General features: G+C 57.1%; 1 protein-coding gene across 1 annotated transcript; it reads right to left on the reverse strand.

The window, feature by feature from the left end:
- Window positions 1-1034: 1034 nt before the first annotated feature.
- Window positions 1035-14515, reverse strand: EEF1G (eukaryotic translation elongation factor 1 gamma). The gene is made up of 10 exons (XM_056132088.1): window positions 14428-14515; window positions 13393-13551; window positions 12025-12088; window positions 11765-11907; window positions 10993-11136; window positions 7707-7836; window positions 6899-7103; window positions 1721-1893; window positions 1499-1623; window positions 1035-1271 (listed from the first exon to the last, which is right to left on the reverse strand). Exons 1-10 carry the CDS (start codon window positions 14437-14439, stop codon window positions 1113-1115), a joined length of 1314 nt encoding a protein of 437 aa, XP_055988063.1. The 5' UTR covers window positions 14440-14515; the 3' UTR covers window positions 1035-1112.
- Window positions 14516-14850: the final 335 nt, after the last annotated feature.

Genomic DNA, 14850 nt, shown 5'->3' on the forward strand with positions numbered 1-14850 from the left:
GTATGCCAGTGACCCTGGTTCAATCCCCAGCACCCGGTTACCTCAAATCTGCCAGGAATGATCAGTGAGTGTATAGTCAGAAACAAGCCCCGAGCACTGCTGGGCATGGCCTCCAACCCAGAAACAGACCCCAATAGGACAACAGGGGTAAAAATCTGAAAAACAAAGTTTCAAGGAGAGAATGGCGTGGGGCTAAAGCGATAGCACAGCGGGGAGGGCATTTGCCTTGCACACGGCCAAGCTGGGTTTGATCCCCAGCAGCATCCCATATGGTCCCCTGAGCACCACCAGGAGTGATTCCTGAGTGCAGAGACAGGAGGAAGCCCTCATCATTGCCGGGCGTTATCCAAAGAGAAAAAAAAACGAGAGAAAATGGCAAACCCCATGTCTGGGCAGGCAGAGGGGCATTTTAGGGCACAGCTTTCAATGACACCCACCACGGGGCTGCCAACCTGCCACCTGCCCCTTGACGTGCGTTATTGGCAAGTTACTGATTTCATGAGCCAGGGTAAAAGCTCAGTGGAACCCCGGGCACCTGGAAATGGCCCAAAGCGGAGGCAGGAGCAGCTCCCAGGCACTGCTCGGGGACTCCCACACCCCTCTCCCGGAGGACAACAAACCAAACCACCTTCCTGACTTCCACTGCAAGGCCCGACCCCAAGAACTCACGCACGGAAGGCATGCTTGTGCTCTGCCAGCGAGCCTCATGCCCGGCCTACCCACTTGAGTGTACGCATCCCCAACTAGCCTGGGGTGGTCTTCAGAGCCCCGCAGAACCAGCGCCCTCTGCTCGCTCTTCCCACCCTTAAAGGAAGACCCCAGTCTTTCAGGAGGCAAGGTTTGGAATCGGGTCCCCAAGGGTCAGGTAGAGCCTCAAGTCACCAACTGTGTCCAGTTAGTTTCCCTGGGAGGCCACCAAGTCACCACTGTGGCCGCCTCCAGCTCTTCTGAAGGTCTCTCCTGCGGCAGGGAAGGCCCCTGCTGGCCTCCACCTACTGGCCGCCCTCCGAAGAAGTCAGGCTCACAAGACAGGGTTCAATGTTCAGTTTCCTTTAATGACCCCCATCTCCCTGAAGGGCAGGTGTAGGCGGCGCGGCAACGGCAAGAGATGGTCACTTGAAGATCTTGCCCTGATTGAAGGCTTTGCCCACATGCTGGAAGGACCCCTCCCAGGAAAAGTACTCTCGGACCAGCGTCTGGGTCTCCTGGCTGCCAGGGTCCAGCTTCCGCCATGTGTACGACTCGTAGTCCACCTGCCAGTCAGGGCTCAGCTGGGGAGGGAAAGGAGGAAAGTGTTGAGGTCAGGTGACCAGCGTGAACGTGCACAGCATGACACATGCCACCAGGCCCCAGGGCTCTGGGCAACGGTCAGCTCTTTCCTGAATACACTTCTCCTACTCTGCTGCAGCCCAGTGCTGAAGTGTCTCCCACCCCTGACCCTGTTCTATCCCCTCGCTCCCCCCACTCTGGACACCTCCTCCCCGAACACCGTCCTCACCGGAAAGGCCAGCTCCTGGCCGCGGAAGACCCAGATGCCAGAAATGGAGCTGCTGTTGTTGGTTCCGAAGAGGATGACACTGGCGAAGGCGTTCTTCCTCAGCTTGTCCAGCCGCTGGAACATCCCTGGAAGCGCGAGGGAGGGAGGACGTGCGGCCTGGTCAGGCCCCTGGCTCCCCAGTCCCGCCGGCCTCCCGCCGCCCCCAACCCACCCTCTCGGCACCTGTGATGAGGTTGCAGCTCATGAAGGTCTGGGTGAGCTCCTCGGGGTAGCGGTACTCGGAGAACCACAGGGACCAGCCGTCCTTGTCGAAGTGCTCCCAGAAGTACGGCAGCGCCACCGACAGCGTGTCCTCGTTGGAGTACTTGCGTTTGAATTCGTCCATCACGAAGGTACTGGTTGGGGAAACAAGTCAACAAGTCGGGTCAGCAGGGGGTGGGGGGCGCGTTCCTAGTGAGGAGGCCAAGGCGGCTGGGGAAGGGAAGCAAGGGTGTTCCCACTGAGGTGCATGACCTTCCGGGGGAAGCGAGCAGGAGTATAAACAGGGGCCCAGGGCGCACCCTTGCTCCTCACCCCTCGTCTAAGTATGCTAGGCATGAAGAGGGTGGGACCCAAGAAAGGGGCCCCAGGGAGACCTTTGGAGGAACTGGCACGGCTGACTGCTGCCCCCTGGTGGAGACACGGAATGAGGCAGCTAGTTCCTTTTTTTCTTTTTTGCCCTCCCCTGTAAAAGCCACTCCCCACCCTTGGTCAGTCATACCCTCGGTGAGTCATACTTGGTCACTCAATCACTCATGTCTCTCCTCTCCATCTCCTGCCCCCGCAATCACAGAGGCCTCTTTGAGTTACATACCCACAGTGTAAGCTCCTGCTATTTCCAAAGGGCCTCCACCCCAAGGCTTAGCCCAGATCCTTCCATCTCTCTCCAGAAACAAGTTCCTAAGTTGAGAGACCTTTCAACTTAGGAACTTTGAAAGTTTTCTTTGAAACAATCTGCCCAGTGGAGTCATCCTGAAGGTCGGTCAATACAGGAGGCCTGGCCCCTGCTGGAAGGGCTCACTTAGCTCCCTGTTACCCCTTTTTTTCTTCCCAATGATGAAAACATAAAGACAGAAGGATACCACCCACAACGCCAGCAGACTGAATAGGCCAGCAGACTGATATGCTTTCACTTCCTGAAGGCAAAGTTCCAAAGTTACTGTATGTCATTTTTGTGCCAACGTTTCTGTGTTCCCAGCAGTGCTCTAAGTGGGACTCTTGCTTCTTGTTTTTGTGGGTTTTTGTGGGGGGGTCACACCCGGCAATGCACAGGGGTTCCTCCTGGCTCTGCACTCAGGCATTACTCCTGGCGGTGCTCGGGGGACCATATGGGATGCTGGGAATCGAACCCGGGTCAGCCACATGCAAGGCAAACGCCCTACCGGCTGTGCTATTGCTCCAGCCCCACTTCTTGTTTGGGGGCCACAGCTGGCATGGCAGTGCTTAGGGCTTACTCCTGGCTCTGAGCTCAGGGATCGCTCTTGGTGGCCTTGAAGGACCGTAGGGGGTGCTGGGGAATCGAACTCTTCCCTGCTGCAGCATGCAAGGCACGTGCCCGGCCCACTGAGCACTGCTCCGGTCCCGTGAAGTACCACGATGGCTCCGGCATGAATGGGCCGTCAGTCTGCTCATCCTTTCCTGGATGTTTCAGTGACTCCTAAGGGATGCTGTAAGGATCACCTGCCTCTCAACCGGACCCCCCCCTTCTCCCTCTTCCCAAGAGGTCTAAGCCCTGGGACACCTTTTACAGATATGAACAGTTCAGAGGGAGAGTCGGGGTCGCAGGCATGTTCCCCCACGCCAAACACCCATCTGCTTACTGTGCTGCCTTCCCAAGACAGGGAGGTCCCTGAAGACTCACTAAAGGTCCCTCGCCTGACAGCCCCCCAAGTTCAGGCTCCGAAACCGCGCCCATATCCTAACCCAGCTGCAAAGAGGCTGCTCCACAAGAGACTCAAAACCTGTCTGCCGCTACACCCTGGGGAGCAGTGCTCACCCAGGGAAGATTCTGTCACCCAAATTTGGCAAAAGAAAGACATTTTGGGGTTTTTTTGTTTTTTGTTTTTTACTTGGGGGTAGGGGATGGATTGGAATCAACCCCTCCGCGTGGTGTATGAACTGTTCAAGGTTCAACGAAATCTTTCCTTTGGATCAGAGTCTGCTGTAAGGGAGTTGGGAGTGGGAGTGAGGTGGATGAAAATAAGATGAAATGTAATAAAAATCAATTAAAAAATTAAAAATTAAAAGCCGTGGGACGCGCACAGGGTCCTCTGGGCAGACAGCAGATCCTTCCCAGTGCTGGGATGAAAGCCAGGGCCTCACTCCCGTAAAGCCTCGGGCTCTACCACTGAGCCACATTCGAGATGCCCCATGGAATCAGCCCCAGCTGGGCACATTTGGGGGCCACATCCAGGGATGCTCCGGCACACCATGTGATTGTGGGGAATGGGCCCAGGGTTCCGACACAAAACACGCACCCCAGTCTCTGGCACAAGAACCCGTCTTTTAACGCAAGGTTTCATCGGGAGTGTGCAGGACTGGACTCAACCCCAGTACCACATTCTAAAGAAATTCAACAGGGCCGGAAGGCCAGGGGCTAATGCAGTGATGGAGAACTAGCCTTGAGCGTGCGGAGGTGCTTGAATCCTGCAAAAGTCTCAGCTACAGAGACTAGAGAGAGCTCAGGCAAGGCACTGGCTCGATCCCCAGCACAGTATGGTCCCCGAGCCATGCCAGGGGTGACCCGAGTACAGAGCCAGGAGTCAGGCCTGAGACCCGCCCAGAGACAGAAATAAAATCAACAACAACAAAATCAAATGTCTCCCAGAGCAGACTTGGGAAACATTTCCTTCACACCTCTCCGAACCATTTGCACTTTGCATTCATACATTTTGTCCATTATCCCAAGAGACCAATCTCTGAACAGCAATGAGTCAGTGACTGCAGGGATGGCCACTGGAAGGACTAGGATTGCGGCCAGCATGACAGTACCAGAACAGGGAGTTTGCCCTGCAGGTAGTCAGCTTGGGTTCAATCCCCAGTACCCCACATGATCTCCTAAGCCCCACCAGGAGTGATCAATGAGTGCACAACCAGGAGTAAGCCCTGAGTACCACCAGGTTGCCCAAACACCCAAAATAAATTTAATAAAGAAATAGAAAAGGACTAAAAGAGAGGGCGTTAGCCTAGCACACAGCTGACCCAGTTTTGATCCCCAGCATCCTATATAGTGTCCCAAGCACCACCAAGAGTAATTCCTGAGTGCAGAGCCAGGAGTCACTGTCACTGTCCTCCTGTTGTTCATCGATTTGCTCAAGCGGGCCCCATAAAGTCTCCATTGTGAGACTTGTTACTGTGATTGGCATATTGAACACATCATGGGGAGCTTGCCAGGCTCTGCCATGGAGGCGGGATACTCTTGGTAGCTTGCCGGGCTCTGATTCGAACCTGGGTCGGCCAGGTCAGCCACGTGCAAGGCAAATGCCCTACCCGCTGTGCTAATCGCTCCAACCCAAAGCCAGGAGCATGACCAGTAAATAAAATAAAAGGACTAGGATTGACTTGAACCAGTCTTTGGGAGGTTGGAGAGATAGCACAGTAGGTAGGAAGCATGTCTTATGCACTGATGACTCAGTACCCCTTCAGGTCTCCCAAGATGTCGTCCAAAACACAAAATAAGTCTTTGCTCTTTGAAGGTCTTATACTGTCTGACAGGAAAAACCACCTTGGCGGCCCTGTAAAGCATCAAGGCAGCACAATCAACGGGCCTTAACGAACCCTCCTAGAGGATACGAGACTATCTTGGATGCAGCCAACCCCAGTGGGATCCCCGGCACCACCTAGGGTCCCTGCAGCTCACAGGAGGAATCCCTAAGCACAGACCAGGAGTGACCTTAGAGCCGTAGCCATGCTGGGTAGGGGGCCCAGCCACCCTGCACGCAGTGCGCAGCCCACGGAGCCCTGGACCCAGAACTGCAGCGACTATGGGAGATCAGCCTGTACTGCCTGGGATGGGGCTCGGGGCAGTGTCCTCGCATGCCTGATGCCATGGTTCCACCCCAGCACCAAAACAGATTGGACTTTACCGCCTATTTTTCAATCCAGAGTCAATCTGGTTTTTGGGTCACACCCGGCGATGCCCAGGGGTTACTCCTAGCTCCGCACTCAGGAATTACTCCTGGGGATGCTTGGGGGACCATATGGGATGCTGGGGATCGAACCAGAATCGGCCGCGCACAAGGCAAACACGCTACCCGTTGTGCTATTGCCCCGAAGAAGACTTTTTGTGAAAACCCTCAGTTAAGGCACTAGGGGGACTGGCCTATCTTGGTCAGTGACTATTTCCACCAACGCGGCCCCTCGGCATCACCAGGTGACCTGGAAGGCCCCACCACCAGCTGGGCCCCAAAGGAAACCGTACCAAGCATCACTGCGGGTGGCCCCCTCAGAACAAGGACAGTACGGCACTGGCCTCACACAGCTGACCTGGGTCCACTCCCAGGCGCCAGAACCCCATCAGGAGTGAGCTCTGAGGCCAGGTGTCCCCCCAGCCAAAAAAGAGAAAAAACAAACAAACCACCTCTATCTGCAGAGTCCCTCCATTCCAATGATAAACATCACAAAGGTCCCTTACTTGTATGTGCCCAAACTCCTGCTCACTGGCCTCAGAGAAAATCACTTTAGTTTACAAAATAAACACATGCTGGACTGGGGAGAACAGTGGGGAAGGTGCTGGCCCTGCGCATGACTGACACAGCCTCCAGTCCCCAGCACCCTATGTGCTCTCTGAGCCCTGAGCACCGGCGGGTGTGGCCCGGCCACCATATGCGTTTCCCAGTGGTGGTCTGGAGAAAGAGAAGCAAAGGTTCTAACCTAGCCAGAACCTTCCAGCAGCCTGCAGCTGACAGTGCCTGCTTACCACTGAAAGGAGGCGGGTCAGAGGGGACAGAGAAGGGAGGACGCCTGGGGTAGTCACTGAAGAGTTAACGACGACACAGACGGGCACCTGGTTCACCCAAAAACCTAGCATTCTGCCCATGAACCCAATCTGCTGAAGAGGCCAGAGGACCCTCCCATGGATGTGCAACCCTGTCCCCTCAAGGGGAAGCACACAGACCCCACGTCGTCACCCCTCCCTTCTCTCCTGGTCACACTCATCCAAACAGGAGGCGGCTCTGGGGAAGGGCTGCGGAAGAAGTGCCCCTCCCCGCCCCCCCAACACTGCATGCTTCTGGCCACTTGCTTTTTCCCTCCAAACCCAGCGTGGACACCAGCTGCCGTGTATGCAACTCAAACGCTCCTCTCACTTGTCAGGACAGCTGGTCGCGGCCCTGGCATGCAGGAGGACAGATGGCCCGTTACCTCTTGGGCAGGTGAGCGAAAGGGTCCTTGGCCTTCGGCTCTGCAGCCAGGGCCTGCTCACACTCGTCCATCTCGTCCTCAGGAGCAGGGGCCGCTGCCTTCTTCTCCTCCTTCCGCTCGGCCTGGGGCTTCTGCTTCTCCTCCCGGGAACCCTTCTCCTTCCGTGGAGTTTCCTTCTTGGGCTGGCTCTCAGCAAACTTCTTGGCTGGTGAAGAGGAATAGAAGAGATACTGCTAAGCACAGGGGAGGGAGCGAGAGTTCGGCGGGTCGGGCCTTGCATGCAGCCGACTCTGGTTCGATGCCCAGCATCCCATATCTCATTTGGTCCCCTGAGCACCACCAGGAGTGATTCCTGAGTGCAGAGCCAGGAATAACCCCTGAGCATAACCAGGTGTGACCCAAAAAGAGAAGAAGAAAAAATCAGCCAGACTTCAGCTCTGGGGTCCGAATAAGACCACCAGGCCCAGCGCTTCAGCGACTGTACAATGGGCAGGGCATTTGCCTCGTCGACTAACAGACCCGGGTTTGACCCCCGGCACTCCATAAGGTTCCCAGGGCACCGCCAAGAGTAATTCCTGAGTGTGGAGCCAGGAGCAACCCCTGAGCATCATCACTGGGTGTGGCCCAACACACCAAAAAAAGAAACCCCACAATCCCAATCCTCGGAAACGGGGTGTGTGCACACCGAACGCGCCCCAGCAGGCAGCACCGACGGTCTGTGGGGCCACATCACCCCAAAACCAGACAGGAAAGCGGGGGAGAGCCTGAGCAAAGCAGCCCCAGGCGCACACTCCACCCGCAGACTCACCGTCAAACTGCGCCATCTTCTCACAGAGCTTCACCTCCCCCAAGACTGTCCGGAACTGGGGCTGGTTGATGCAGGTGAGGAACCAGCGGTTGGTGTTGGGGAAGGACTGGCGGAAAGAAGGCTCCAGAACCTACCGAGGGAAGGGCAGAAGCCAGTCAGCATTCTGAGCCCGCGACTCTCGAATGTTCACGCTCCTCCCCGTTCCGTCCTGATGCCACGGCAGCAGCTGCCAACGCCATCTGACCCTCAAACAGCATCTCCCTGATTCACCTTCCCTGCACTCAGCACAGGCCCCTGAGTTGCCACTCAAGTGCCGACAGTACCTGGGGACTGCCCAGTGCTGGGCACCAAATTCAGGGCCCTGTGTGGGCATCGCCTATGCTCCGGCCCCTCAAGCCCCCCCCTCCACCCCAATCCACCACTCAGAAACCTCAGTGGCGGCAGCACCCGGGTCCTTTCACACAGAGCTCAAATCTCCACCATTCTGGGGGGTGGGGTAGGGTGCATCCCAGTCCAGTGCATGCAAGACAATTGTCTCATCCGCTGTGCTCTCTCTCCAGCGCCCACATCCCCACCCTTTGAAAGATAGGTTCCCAGGGCTGGAGCAATAGCAGTGGGTAGGGCATTTGCCTTGCACGCAGCCGACCCGGGTTCGATTCCCAGCATCCCATATGGTCCCCCGAGCACCGCCAGGAGTAATTCCTGAGTGCATGAGCCAGGAGTAACCCCTGTGCATTGCCAAGTGTGGCCCAAAAAGCAATAATTAATTAATTAATCAATTAATAAAAGAGGCTCCCAAACTGATCCGGGAGACTGCTCCTTTTCAGACCAAGTATCACTCAGCGCACCCCACCCCCAAAACCTACCTCTCTAACAGGACAAATGGAACAGGTCCCCTAACTGCACAGTCTGCCTCCCCCCACCGGATATCCCTCCTGTGCCCCAGTGTCACCCACTATGGGAAACACAGTTTCAGAATGTCACATGGTAATAAAATTTAAGAACACGGGACAAGAGGGGGTTGGAGCGATAGTACAGCGGGTAGGGCATTTGCCTTGCATGCGGCCGACCCGGGTTCGAGTCCAAGCATCCCATATGGTCCCTCGAGCACCGCCAGGAGTAATTCCTGAGTGCAGAGCCAGGAGGAACCCCTGCGCATTGCCGGGTGTGACCCAAAAATTACAAAAAAAAAAAAAAGAAAAAAGAAAAAAAGAACACAGGCCAGAGAGATACACAGCGGCTAAGGTGCTTGACTCGCACACCTCCGACCCGCGTTCGATCCCCAGCATCCCTTTTGGTCCCAAGTCCGCAGGGAGTGATCCCAGACAACAGGGCCAGGAGTAAGCCCAGAGCCCCAAAGACAAAAATGGTCAGGTGTCAAAGAAAGGTACAGAAGGTAAGACAAGGAGCTGGAGCGAGAGCATAGCGGGGAGGGCGTTTGCCTTGCACATGGCCCTCCTGGGTTTGATTCCCAGCATCCCATATGGTCCCCCAAGTACCACCAGGAGTAATTGCTGAATGCAGAGCCAGGAGTAACCCCTGTGCATTGCGGGGTGTGACCCAAAAAGAAAAAAGAAAAAAAAAAAAGGTAAAGCGCGTGCTTGCTTTGCATGTGACCAAACCAAGTAGATCCTCGGTTCCACATATGGTTCCCCAAGCTTGGAGGGTCATTCCTGAGCAGTTGTGAAAAGTCCCCAGGAAAATGCCGGGCAGGGCTCAGCCCCGCCCCCCACAGACACCCCAAATAACAAGTTAGGGAGCAACCGAGAGCTATCAATTACTACTTCACAACCCTCCAATCTTGGTTTGAGTTTTCGTCAGCTAAGAAAGTAATCATATTAACGCTTATACATACACAAATACGTATATGCATTATATGTGTTTTCAAACTTGAGAAAGCAAAGACTATTCAACATCAAAAGATGCCTGTTTCGGGACTTGAGCAATAGCATAGAGGGTGAAGCGTTGGCTTGCATGCAGGGACCCGGGTTTGTTCCTCTGCAATACAGATCTTTCTCCAAGCACTGCCGGGAGGAATCCCTGAGCCCTGCCATGTACCAACGGCCCCAGAAGAAAAATCCAGTTCAGCTCTCTAAAACTTAACTTCAGGGGTCAGAGAAAAAGGACAACTGGGAGAGTACTCGCCTTGCACATGGCCGACCCCATGGTTCAGCCATGTGCAAGGAGTCCTGCCAGGAGTGATCCCTGAGCATGGCGGGATGAGGCCCAACCCTCCCCCACCCCTACAAAAAACACAAAACTTAACTTCACGAAAAGCTCATTTACCACTCTGCAGTTGCTAGGAAGGAAAACTGGGGCCAAAGCAACAGTACAGCGGGGAGGGCGTTCGCCTTGCACACAGCTAACCTGGATTCAATTCCCGGCATCACATATGGTCCCTCAAGTACCACCAGGAGGAACCCCTGAGCATCGCTGAGTATGACCCAAAAAGCAAAATAAATAAACAACTTGCAGGTTTTTTTTTTTTTTGCTTTTTGGGTCACGCCCGGCGATGCTCAGGGGTTCCTCCTGGCTCTGCTCAGAGGACCATTATGGGGTGCTGGGAATAGAACCCGGTTCGGCCGCCTGCAAGACAAATGCCCTCCCCGCTGTGCTATCTCTCCAGCCCACGCGGGTTTTTTTAGAAAGAAAGAAAGAAAGAAAGAAAGAAAGAAAGAAAGAAAGAGGGGAAGGGGAAGGGGAAGGGGAAGGGGAAGGGGAAGGGGAAGGAAAGGAAAGGAAAGGAAAGGAAAGGAAAGGAAAGGAAAGGAAAGGAAAGGAAAGGAAAGGAAAGGAAAGGAAAGGAAACCGACTTGGCCTGGACACGGAAGTGGGCAGGAGCAATCCCACCACTCACACTTCTGCCCGTCCGTAGCCAGCCCCACATGCCCTGTCCCAGCCCAGGCTACGGCACAGCATGGGAGCTCTATGGTCACATTTCTGGCTGGGTCACATTTCTGGACCAGGAGCTGCTGTTCAGGGACCTGCAATGTCCTCTCTGACCCAGTACCCTCTTGGGAGCCATCCTGGCCTGGTTCTCTAGAAAAAGGGAAACTGCAACTCAAGCCGTTCTCAGACCATCCCCACCACCTCTAACCGGAAGGCCGAGAGCTCATCTGCCTTCCAAAGGCTCCACATCCAAGTTCCCACTCTGCCTCCAGACAGAGGCACAAGAGGGCTCGCCAAGGGACAAGCAAGCCACGGCAAGACACTCAGAGGGACAAGGTCATCCCCCACCCCCGCCACCCAAGGCCCCTGCAGAACCAACGCTTCCCTGCACCCTCACCTGTTTGTAGAGCCACAACAGGGTGCAGACAACTGTGATGTCGGCCAGGGTCACGCGTTCGCCGACCAGGAAAGTCCTCGTCTTCAGGTGAGCATCCAGCAGCCCCAGAATCCGCTTCACTTCCTCCTTTGCGTTCTCCGTGGCCTGTTGATTCATACCCATCACACCTGCCCATTGGGGACCAATGCCCGGCCCTCCCTGCTTGCCACAACGCCATCCCAGGGAACCACTTCGCGGGGTCTGGTCTCACTCCCACCCTCTCGGTGCTGTCAGAGTCTAGATCATTCCAGCAATGGGCAAAGCACTGGCGGGTTCACTCCCTCCCACTGAAACCCGCCTTTATGCCCAGTTCAGAAAGAACCTGGGAGGGCCGGAGCGATAGCCCAGCAGGTAAGGCGTTTGCCTTGCACGCAGCCAACCCAGGTTCAACCCCGGCATCCCATATGGTTGCCCGAGCATCACCAGGAGTAATTCCTGAGTGCAGAGCCAGGAGGAACCCCTGAGCACCGCCAGGATTAATTCCTGAGTGCAGAACCAGGGGTAACCGCTGAGCAACACCGGATGTGACCCAAAAAGCAAAATTTTAAAAAAAGGAAGAACCTGAGCAGCCCCTGTGTTCTCCCCGCTCCCCTGCTCCAGCTGTCACCTCCACTGATCGACAAACTCCCCACCCCGAGATCCGTTCTCTCATGACCCACGGATACCAGCCTCTCCTTTTCCCGACCTACTTCGATTCCTTGTGGCCCCGGCGCCAGCGCGCGCTCAGGCTTACCTGCTTATTGTGGTGCATGATGCCCAAGGTGGGGAACACCCAGGTACTGGCCGGGGGCACGATGTCGCTGTCGGCAAAGCTCACCCACTGCACCACCTGGGCTGCGGCCTCGGGGGTGCTTCCCCGCAGCTCCTCGTTGCTCACTGCAGAGACATCGGAGGGCAGAGCCGTGGGGCTTCCGGGCCCGTGCAAGCTCCTGTCCACGCCAGCTCACCCTCCGCCTCTTCAACCCACCCAGGCCCACGTCCGCTGCAGATTACCGTAGTAGGCAATGGCATTGCTCTCAAACACACAGAAGCCGTCATCGCCCTCAAAGGCTGGGACCTAGGGCCAAAGCAGTCCAAGGGTAAGTGAAAGGTGCGCTTCTCACGGGTGACTCCAGGAGATAAGCGGGTGCTACGGAGAAGGGCCCGCTCGCTCCATTACCAAGACTAACCTGGAACTCGGGAACCGAACCGTTCCGAGATAAGTTGGCCTCAAACTGAACTCAAAGTATCGAAGCATGCAAGGGGCAGCTGGCCTGGATTAGAACCGCAGGACCACACAGGGTCCCAAGCCCGCCAGGAGTGATTCCCTGAGCGCAGAACCAGGAGTAAGCCTGAGCACTGCGGGGCGGGCCCCTCAAAACTAAAGTTTAAGAACCCCCTGGTTTCTATATTATTTATTTGAAGTCCTTTTAAGTAAGTAAAAGGCTAAAACCAAGTCTTTGTATCTGCCAACTTTCAAAAAGCCATGGGGGGGGGGCACAGAGCCTCCCCCTGTACCCTCACCAGTTACGCTGGCGAGGAGGACACTTGGTCAAAACTCATTCTCCCCAGAAAAAGCAAAATCTAAATCTATTCTATAAGATCACTAAGTATCTTTGTATTTCTTTCCAACTCCACAGTTGGCGACGATTATCTCCAAATACAAGTTTTTAGGGCTGGACAAGTACAAGAGTTCAGGCTCTTGCCTTGCATCCTGCCAATCCTGGTTCAAATCCCTGCACCACAAATCCCTGAGGCCCCCCTATGAGTAAGCACCTGAAGCACACTGCAGGCATAGCCCCAAAGGCTCCCTGCCCCCAAAATGACTTGGGGGGTGGTGGTACAGGTGGGGAGATGTATGGGGGTTTAGGTAATACCCAGTGCTGAGGGGCTATTCCAGGCTCTGGCCTCTTCTATCTCTCTGACCCATTTGCTTTTTAACCATTGAAAGATACTGGAAACAGTACAGGGAGTAAGCCTTGCACACGGCTGACCCTTGGGTTTGATCCCCAATATCACATACGGACCCGCTCCCGGCCCCAAGCATAGCTAGATGTGGCCCAAATAAAGTGTGTAACATCACCTAAATCCAGGAAGGAAAACAAAACGCAAAGCTCCCTTGAAAGAGGTAGGCCACCTGGGGCTAGAGAGCAAAATCATGCATCCTGCTGGCCAGCCACACCATCGCCAGCATCCCATATGGTCCCCTGAGCCCCGCCAGGAGGAATTCCTGAGTGCATGAGCCAGGAGTAACCCCTGAGCATCAATGGGTGTGACCCCTCCCCCCACCATCTCCAAAAAGATGGTCATCCTTGAGAGTGACAGAAATCTTGGGGAGGAGCCGGGGGAGTCCCAGGAACGCCAGGTCCCTCGCCCACTTACCTTGCCGGCCGGAAATTTACGCAGAAACTCAGGGGTGCGGTTGGTTTGGCCAAAGTGGAAATGAGGCGGTGCGGAGAGCACGCGGACCTGAGCGCCGCTGTACTGCGCCGCGATGAGGGCTTTGAAGGCCCTCCAGTTTTCAGGGTATGTGTACAGGGTCTGCGGGAGAAACGGGGGGTGGGGTGGGGGGGTGGTAGTCAGTGGCGGGCCAGGGGCGGCGATTGATTGCCCGGGAGGAAGCCCGGCCCGCCCCCTTCCACGCTCGCTCCCGCGGCAGCGGTGCCCGGTTCCTGGAAGTGTCATGTGTCATCAGAATCCTCCCGACTCGGCGGCCACTGCTAAATAAAGCTCCGTGGCCACCCCTGACCTTCCGCGAGGACACCCCTGTGCGAGCATCCTCTCCCCGGGAAAGGCTGCTCCGTGCAACCCCAAACTTGCACGCACCCACCCACCCACCCACCCCGCCCCGGCGCCCGGCGCCGCGCCCTCGGTTCATTCATTGGCAGCCCCTCGCCCTGGTCCACCGACAGGCGCGCCGACCCCATCGGAAGGCCGGGAGCCAGCTCCGCCCGCGGCGCCGCTGCCCCCCGCGCCCACCCGCGCCCGGCGTCCGCGCGCCTCTCTGCGGGACGCCCCTCCACGCGTGGCCGGCCAGCCAGCCAGCCCCACCGAGCCCACCGAGCTCCTCTGCGCTCGCATCCCGCGCCCCTCGCCGTCCTGCGGCCCCCAAAGTTGCCAGCCTGCCCGGACGGCCCGTGTGTGTGGAGACGCCAAGGAGCCCGGAGCTCGCTGTCGGGCGCCGGATCGCCGGGGTCCAGCCCCTCTTTCCTCCTCCACCTTCCCTGGCCTCGGAGAGCCCCAGCCTCAGTTCCCCCCCGCGGGGCCCGGAAGCTCGGCTCTCCACCGGGACGGCCTCCAGACCCCCGCATCGGCTCCCCACTCGGCCCCGAGGCCCCTCCGGCGCCGGCCGGCCGCCCTCGGGCGGAGGATGGCGCCGGATAGGATGAGCGGGCTTGCCCGAGCCGGCTGACTTACCCCGGCCGCCATGGTGATTCCGCAGAGAAAGGGGGTGGGGCGCTCGGCGCTGCCGCAAAGTACGCCGCCGGTGGGGGGGAGGAGGGAGTGAGGGGGGGGGGCGGGGAGGAAGCCGTAGAGAAGGAGCAGCCGGAAAGCGAGGACGACACAGAAGGCATACGCACGACAGTTCGGTAGCCAATGGCGGCCGGAGAGGAAAAGGCCGGGGGTGGGGCCTGCGACGGGAAAGGCTCGCGCCTGCGCAGTGCCGCTCTCGTCTGGCCGGGCCTGGCGGGACGCGCCGGGGAACCCACGTGGAGGTGGCGGGCGCAGGGGGCTGGCCAGCCAGCCCGTGGCCGCAACGTGGCACAGTTGCCTGGCCGGCGCAGACCGGCCGGCCATGGGGGATCTAGCCTCCGCGGACTCGATGGGAGGGCCCGCCGA

This window comes from Sorex fumeus, unplaced genomic scaffold (genome assembly GCF_029834395.1).
Source record: "Sorex fumeus unplaced genomic scaffold, SorFum_2.1 ptg000093l, whole genome shotgun sequence".
NCBI classification, from domain to species: domain Eukaryota; kingdom Metazoa; phylum Chordata; class Mammalia; order Eulipotyphla; family Soricidae; genus Sorex; species Sorex fumeus.

Excerpts from the sequence above, each read along its gene's own strand:
- EEF1G (XM_056132088.1), bottom strand. Across the intron at positions 1,894-6,898 it reads TTCGCTCACCTGCCCAAGAG|TACCTTCGTGATGGACGAAT; the intron begins GTAACGGGCCAT and ends TTCCCCAACCAG. Across the intron at positions 1,272-1,498 it reads GCCAGGAGCTGGCCTTTCCG|CTGAGCCCTGACTGGCAGGT; the intron begins GTGAGGACGGTG and ends TTCCCTCCCCAG.